Here is an 8,075-nt window from a genome sequence, read left to right on the forward strand (position 1 = left end):
GTGAATATCTCACAATGGTTATTTGAAACTTGAGTTGGTTTATTACAAGGATAGAGGCCTCTATATATAAAGACTTACAGATGAGGCTGTAATCTTCACGACTAATAAAAACAGGACATATGGCAGATAAGAATGAATCTTATCTCTTGCTACAACAATACATAAGGACAAACAACTTAAAGCAGATTACTAGGATCTAGACACGTGGAGGATGAGGATAAGGATCCTATCAACTCCTTTATTTCACTTTACTGCATACATAGTTATTTGGCTAAGGGCCAAAACTTAGTGTTGGGCTCATGCTATATGATGTCATCTATGTGCTCTAAATGTGGAGCAAACACGATTGCATCTTCTTGCTAAAAATAGTAATCTCCAAGTCTTTTATAGGCAGTAAACGACTCTTCAGTTGGTTCTTCAGTGTCATCATCAATACCTGCATTCACATGTTTTGGACTAAATAAGAGTGGATAAACCCTTGCATTTGGTTATTCTTCATAGTTGTAAATATTTTGAGAGAATGTTGGATTATCCCACGGGCTTGAATTTTGGGCGAGTGATGGAGTTGAAAAAGAGATGAACCCAATAAGAAAATCAGTTTGGAATTGTCGTAACTCTTCTTGTATTGTTCTGGCTGTTCTCAAAGAGCTAGAACTGTCTTCTCCTTGGCAGAAAGAAAGTCCTTCAATAATTCCTGATATCGGGTTTATTGCAAAAAGTAAGATGTTTGGCAAGATTGTTGAGACAGTTTTTTTCATTTGTATGCCACATCTTTAAATACCCTACTATGTTGATGTTGCATAGTGTATAGAAGGTATCTTGTCTGTAATAGAACTGTCTCTTTAGGATAAAAGAGCAATAGAATTTTTGCTTCTTTTTGTGAGAAATATTCCATATTCTATGAGCCTCTAGTGCATTGTAAAGTTTTCCTCGCAATGTTAGGATAGGGCAAACATAGTTCAAGGAGTGACCCCGATAATGATTTATCACAAAGTAGGTGATACATGACAAGAGCAGGAATAACTATGGCACAGTTATATTGGACAGAGTGTGTCCATATAAACTATAATATTTTCACTGGAAATTAAGAGATTCATTTTCCAAGAACCACTAAACTGGTTGCATGATCTCGGTGAACTTTCTTCACTTCTAGACCACTAAAGAAAGAGTTCTATCTATCTTCACCGTTGGAATAACTTATATTATATCTACATGATATAAAATTAACAAAACTTGAATGTATGTTCCTCTCAAGTACACGGAACATTAGAACGCTTCCTATATATTATATGATGATATTAGCCTTTTAAATTAATAAAATTTTAGGAGTTTCTAAAGGGATTTTTTATTTTAATAAATAAATTAATTATAATAATTACTGAAATAAATAATTTAAAAAATATTTACCGAAATAAATATTCTTCTCTTATTTCATTGTGTAAACGAGATATGTATTTATAAATAATTAAATATAATTTTTGAAAATAATAAAAATATTAATAATATAAATTGAATCAGACTTTTAAAAATAGAATGTTTCAAATAATAGAGAAGATGGACGATTTCAAATAATAGAGAAGATAAACCGTACCTTTTAAATAATGGAGAAGATAAACCGTACATTTTAAATAATAGGAAAGCATGTTAACACGTTTACGTGAAAACACATAAGTGCTCAGTCCCATTATTAACACGTTATCTTTCTTTTAACTACTCATTATTAATACTATTCTTTCTAACCGATAAAATTTTTAAATTTGTTATGTACTCTTTTGAATATTAATTTTTAAATTCAAATTATATATATTTCAAATTTTGTTTGTTGTACGGAAGTATATAAAAATTTAAAATATATTTAAATTTCGTTTATTACACGGGAGTATATTTAAATTATATTTTAAATTTTTATTTACTCCTATACAACGAACAAAATTTAAAATATATATAATTTAAATTTAAAAATTAATACTTAAGAGAGTACATCCAAAATTTAAAATAAAATTTCGGTTAGGAGCAATAGTATGCACTTATGTGTTTTTATGTTAACCTGTTTTTCTATTATTTAAAATTTTTTTATTATTTAAAATCGTGCATTTTTTCTATTATTTGAAACATTCTATTTTTTTAAAAGTTTGATCTAATTTATATTATTAATATTTTTTATTATTTTTAAAAATTATATTTAATTATTTATAAATACATATATTTCGTTTATATCTCGTTTATACCGTGCAAAATTGTCTCGTTTATACTCTAAACGAGATAAGATTAATATTTATTTGGATAAATATTTTTTAAATTATTTATTTCAATAATTATTATAATTTATTTATTTATTAAAATAAAAAATCCGTTTCTAAAGCCTTAATTAAATTATTTTGCATCCACTTCAAAAAAAAAAAAATTTGCAGAGTATTAATTTTACATTTTTACCTTCGTCTCTTGGTCTCACGTTCTAAACGAAGCGAAACGACGACTTCAAGACTGCGTTGAAGCGTCAACACCCTTTTCTGCCTTCTGCTGTAAGCCTCTTTTCTCTCTCAGATCTGAACCTTTCTTCGTATTTGCCCTTTCCACTTTCTTCCTCTTTAGTTTTCTCTTCCCTCCCACGCATTGCATTACATTCCAAAAGGTTTTCTATTTATTTATTTATTTATTTTTGCTATATTTCCCAGCCATTTCTGTATCAATATTAGAGTTGTAAAAACAAAACTCCTTAAATTTGATTTTAGTTGCTCTCTGCAAGGCAATAAAATATGGATCTTGTTCGTCGTGTAAATATTTTCCTTTATTTTTCTCTCCTTAATTGGTACTTTGGGAATTTGACTTTTTGATCGTGATTTTTGCTGAAATAACTAACCCTAAAATGCCGATGTTTTCCGCTTTATGCTTTCGGAAATTGGTCAACTTTGAATCATTTATCAATAGATGATGTCAATCTCTTTTTGAGAATTTTGTGATGTGTTTGATTGAATAAATTGTTTGGGGTTGGGCATGGTTGTGTAGTTTATCTGACGTTATATTTTTGTTGTTGATTGCTGTCAAAGTTTTGAAGTAGAATTTTGGCCTAATTACTTTATTGTTCATTCTCTTCTGACCTTTGTGTTGCAATTTGTGAAACTTTTGCAGGGTATCAAGATTTTGATCTGATGGCTGGCCATAGGAGCAATTATGGTAAGCGTCCCCGTCCGCATTCTGACTATGAAAATGGAGGAAATAAGAGGAGGAATGCAGGTGATGACAGAGAGCAGTTTGTGATTGATCCAGAAGACACTGTGTACCGCTATTTGTGCCCTGCCAGAAAGATTGGCAGTGTCATTGGTAGGGGAGGTGAGATTGTTAAGCAATTGAGGATAGACACTAAATCGAAGATTAGGATTGGTGAGACTGTATCGGGTTGTGATGAGCGAGTCGTTACTATCTACAGTGTCAGCGATGAGACTAATGCTTTTGAGGATAGTGGCAATTACGTGTCTCCTGCTATGGATGCTCTTTTTAAGATTCATGACAGAGTGATTGCTGAGGACTTACATGGTGATCTGGACGATGATATTGGTCACCAAGTACATGCTAAGCTGTTAGTTCCGTCTGATCAGATTGGTTGTGTCATTGGAAAAGGCGGGCAGATAGTACAGAGCATACGCAGTGATACTGGTGCACAGATTCGTATATTGAAGGATGAACATTTACCTTTGTGTGCCTTGAACTCTGATGAACTTGTGCAGGTAAATTGGACTTGCTTTACTTGCTTATTGCATTCATTGGCTTTCCTTTTACTATGAATATTAATTGTATGAATATGATTTGTTTCAGCTGATTTTTCAGTTCTTATTCACTTTACTATTTATTGGGGCAATGAGGCTAGTAGTTTACTCCCTATTTGGATGGCTTGATAACAAATTTTCTTCCCAAGTTTTCTTTCTTATATACATTTTTGGATGATGTTAGATATCTAGAAAGTATCATCATCATGTATTTTTCTTTAATATATATATGCTTTGTATTGTTATTGGAACTCCAGATTTCTGGTGATGCTGCTGTTGTGAAGAAGGCTCTTTATCAAATTGCATCTCGACTTCATGATAACCCTTCAAGATCTCAGCATCTGCTTACTTCTGCTGTTCCGAGTGTATACCCTGCTGGTGGCTCACTTATGGGTCCAACTGCAGGGGCTCCAATTGTGGGGATAGCTCCTCTTATGGGTGCATATGGGGGGTATAAAGGGGAAGCAGGTGATTGGCCACGGTCCTTGTACTCAGCTCCAAGGGATGAAACATCTTCAAAGGAATTTTCTGTTCGATTGGTGTGTCCAATTGGTAACATTGGCGGTGTCATAGGAAAAGGTGGTGTTATAATCAATCAAATTAGACAAGAGTCTGGGGCAACAATAAAAGTTGATAGTTCAACAAGTGAAGCTGATGAATGCTTAATAATGATTGCAACAAAAGAGGTAGATTATCTATTACCTAGTGTACAATTTTTCATTTTATTCTTTTGAAGTATTTAACGATTGCAACAAGAGGTAGATTATCTATTACGTAGTGTACAATTTTTCATTTTATTCTGTTGAAGTATTCTTGTTGAATTCTCAGGTGATATTAATAGATGATTCTGTTCTCTATTGTGATAATTTGTTAAATTTTGCTATCTCAGTTCTTTGAAGAAACATTTTCTCCAACAATAGGAGCAGCTGTGCGCTTGCAACCGCGTTGCAGTGAGAAAGTTGAAAGAGATTCGGGAATCATCTCTTTCACTACCAGACTGTTAGTGTCAACCTCTCGAATCGGTTGCCTTATTGGTAAAGGAGGATCTATCATAACTGAGATGAGAAGGCTTACAAAAGCTAACATACGTATTCTGTCAAAGGACAATCTTCCGAAAATTGCATCTGATGATGATGAAATGGTACAGGTAAGGGTATTTTCATGCTTTATTTTGGTAATGTTTTAGATTGTACAATAATGGTGCAAACATTCTGTCCCATAATTGTTTTTATCTTTTCTGCCCCCTGATTAGATTTCAGGAGATCTTGATGTTGCTAAGGAGGCTCTTGTGCAAGTGCTTACACGGTTGAGAGCAAATATTTTTGATAGGGAGGGTGCCGTCAACACATTCCTTCCAGTCCTGCCATATGTTCCTGTTTCAGCTGATGGATCAGATGGCTATGACAGTAGAGAGGGTAAAAGACATGGGCGTGGACATTCATATTCAAGTGGATACGGAGGCTCTAGTGATTTAGCAGCTGGTGATGCATATGGAAGCTATGGAGGCTCACAGGTACTTGTACACAAAGTTTGAGGAAAAACATAACATAGTTGAATTTGTTGAGTAAATTAATATTTCTCATTTGATGTTTGAATGTGTTTCCATCTACCTGTAGCTTGGTGGCAGCAGTCTCTATGGGGCTTATGGAAGTTATTCTTTGGGACGGCCTAGCACTGGGTAGCCAACCTTCACTGTTATCTGACTTTTTCCTTTAGTTTTATGTTCATGTCCATCACGTACAATTGTCACCATAGACTATTATACTCTTTGAATGAAGCCATCATATGATAACATCTCTAGTTTTGAATCAAAGATTACTGCTGTGATTATTTTCGTATGGCTGGGTTTGGTTTTGCACCAGTATGGTCTCTGTTTGAAACTTGTTAAGGCAGTTTTTTCTTTCTCCCTTATTATAAAAGTTCAAAACTTGCAGATTGCCGTACTATAAGATGTTTTGAACTTAATATATCCTCTTGGATAACATCATTTACCAGGAAATGTTTTCTAGAAAGCTCTTTGTTGCTGAATATTTTGTGGAATGAAGTTAGAAGTTTCCTTATTTGGTATCTTTTTGTGAAGAAACCACAGCTACTGATATGTTTTTCCCTTTTATTTCAAGTGTTCCTGAATGGTCAGTTCTGATAGTATCTGTTTCCAGGTTGTCTAGTCAGAGCAGTCTTTCTAGGAGGAGAAATCATGCTTACTAAACTTGATGCGTGTCTGCAGGTATGTTTCTATTTTCACTATCTCTTATCTGGCAACTTCCTATAAGGCAGTCACATTAGTATGAGAGATTGATGTGATGATATCTTACTCTGACCAGTGACCCATTTAGAATTCTGATGCTCTTCTTTTCCCTTTGTTCCCTTTCCCTTCCCATCCAAACAGCTGAGACCTGTGAAGCCTGCAGCCCGCCTACTGCCTAAACCAGAAGACCAGATGAACCAGGGTTTGACAAACTTATGGCCCACCTTGATGCATCTACTTAGAGGACCAAACCTATATGTGGAGACTATTGAAATTGGCCATGTCCATTTTACCTTACCTTCCAAGCTTGATAACTTATGCTCCCAAGAACCTACAAAGTTGGCTTGCCTTTGTTTCTATTTTGTCTTTTTCTGGTTCATTTGTTGTCCGAACTGAGATTACCATGTAGCTACAGTCATCCCACACTTGTATACTTGTATGATTGATTTTGGGTCTTGTTTTCTGACGGTTCATTGTCACCTGCAGTATTTAGCTTTTATGATACAACACTGATTTCTTCGCAATTGACCTTAAATTTTAGAATTTGGTGTAGTTTTGGTTTCATCTTTATTGCAGGTGCTACTGTTTGCCTATATCATCTAAAGCAGGTAAAGGTGTTTCACATTAGTTTACTGTGAAAATTCATTCTTATGCATGATGTTGATTACTTTTTGGGACTACACATTTCCACTAAAAGGTATGAAAGATGCTCTGAGTTATGCTGTTAAATGAATTTTCAAATCAAGAATTAACTTGGCTAAGGATTCAAGACTTACTTCGTTAAGGAAAGCATCGGATGACTTAAATGATCTTTGACAATCAGCCAATAGGATATATTCCTTTGATATTCCTAATTATTTAAGCACTGTAGGGTTTTCTTTTGTTTTTAACTTGATTAGAATCCAGCTGCCTTGTTTTTTATTGCTCAAACCATTTTAGAGTATCTGCTAGCTATTCACAAAATAAAATTAAAAAAAAAAGAGAAAAGAACACATCAGTGTTTTTTAGTTCAATCGATTTCCGCACAGTGCATAGATGTTAGTCTTCTTAATTACTGTCTGTGTGTTGTGTACCTTTTACAAGGTTGAAGGTATTCTAGCTAGTACCCAAGCCCCAACGTTCTTTTCATGTTTGGTGTCATGCACTTCCCAAAGCTAAATCAAATATGTTGGCATGCCCCCTTGATGATCTGTGGTGATATTGTTCAAAAATTGAACTCCGGTGCCTAATTGTTTATGCTGATATGTTGTTTTAACCTAATGCAACTTGATTTCTTCTGTGAAATTCCATATGGCAGGCCTTACTGGGTGTAAGATTATTTTTGTGGGGAGCTAATGATGAATTGTTGGTTTCCTTCTGTTTTGGGAAAATGCTAACATTTGGTTCCCAGATTTATTCTATTGTTCTATTGTTTTAAATTTCCTGGTAGTTTGGTCCCTTGCAAACTCTGCGCCAAAGAAATCTATGTTGTAAACTGCAAAAGAAGATTTACATTTTTATCGAATCATGTTTTAGCAATGCTAGATAATGTTGCTAAGCATTTCTGATGATGACATTTGTGGGTTGTGATAATAGTTGAGTTTCAGATCTGAAAGCTCGCTGTCCCTGGCTGGAATTATGTCAAAAGTTCTCAGTTTAATCTCTCTTTTTTTTGTTTGGGGACGAGGATCTCAATTTAAGTTTATTGGATTTAACTCCCCAAAATATAGAGAATCAAATATGCCCCGTGTGTTCATTCGTCTGCCGTATAAAGATAACACGTGGGTCTCCAAAGGAATGTTTACTTTTTGGACTCTATCAAAAGGATTGCTACTTGGTAGCTCAATCCATTATTTGATATTTGATCGGTTAGGACAAGGTTCTCCCGTCAACCATATTATGGTACTTTACTGTATTTGAGTATTTATGGGAAGTATCAAGGGTAATGTTCAAAAATTAATCCATGGAAAGAGTTGAAGACCTAAGTGATGAATACTTTTTTTTTTTTTCTTAAAAAGAGTAAAACTGCAAAAATTGGATTTATCTGTTGTAGTTTTATTTTTATTTTTATTTTTATTTAAAAT

At 34.0% G+C, this 8,075-nt stretch overlaps 1 protein-coding gene across 3 annotated transcripts; it reads left to right on the forward strand.

The window, feature by feature from the left end:
• The first annotated feature begins 2,420 nt into the window (after positions 1-2,420).
• LOC107622667 (RNA-binding KH domain-containing protein) lies at positions 2,421-6,536 on the forward strand. Of its 3 annotated transcripts, none has more exons than XM_016324649.3 (8): positions 2,421-2,522; positions 3,130-3,725; positions 4,022-4,450; positions 4,654-4,911; positions 5,017-5,277; positions 5,381-5,442; positions 5,924-5,991; positions 6,154-6,536. In XM_016324649.3, the coding sequence occupies exons 2-7, from the start codon at positions 3,150-3,152 to the stop codon at positions 5,970-5,972; spliced, it is 1,635 nt and encodes a 544-aa protein (XP_016180135.1). In that variant the 5' UTR covers positions 2,421-2,522; positions 3,130-3,149; the 3' UTR covers positions 5,973-5,991; positions 6,154-6,536. The 3 variants fall into 3 exon arrangements, with proteins under 3 accessions (XP_016180135.1, XP_016180136.1, XP_020969779.1); XM_016324650.3 differs by having other exon boundaries at positions 2,495-2,632; XM_021114120.2 differs by lacking the exon at positions 2,421-2,522 and adding an exon at positions 2,676-2,774.
• Positions 6,537-8,075: the final 1,539 nt, after the last annotated feature.

This window comes from Arachis ipaensis, chromosome B10 (genome assembly GCF_059453495.1).
Source record: "Arachis ipaensis isolate K30076 ecotype BB chromosome B10, ASM5945349v1, whole genome shotgun sequence".
NCBI classification, from domain to species: Eukaryota; Viridiplantae; Streptophyta; class Magnoliopsida; order Fabales; family Fabaceae; genus Arachis; species Arachis ipaensis.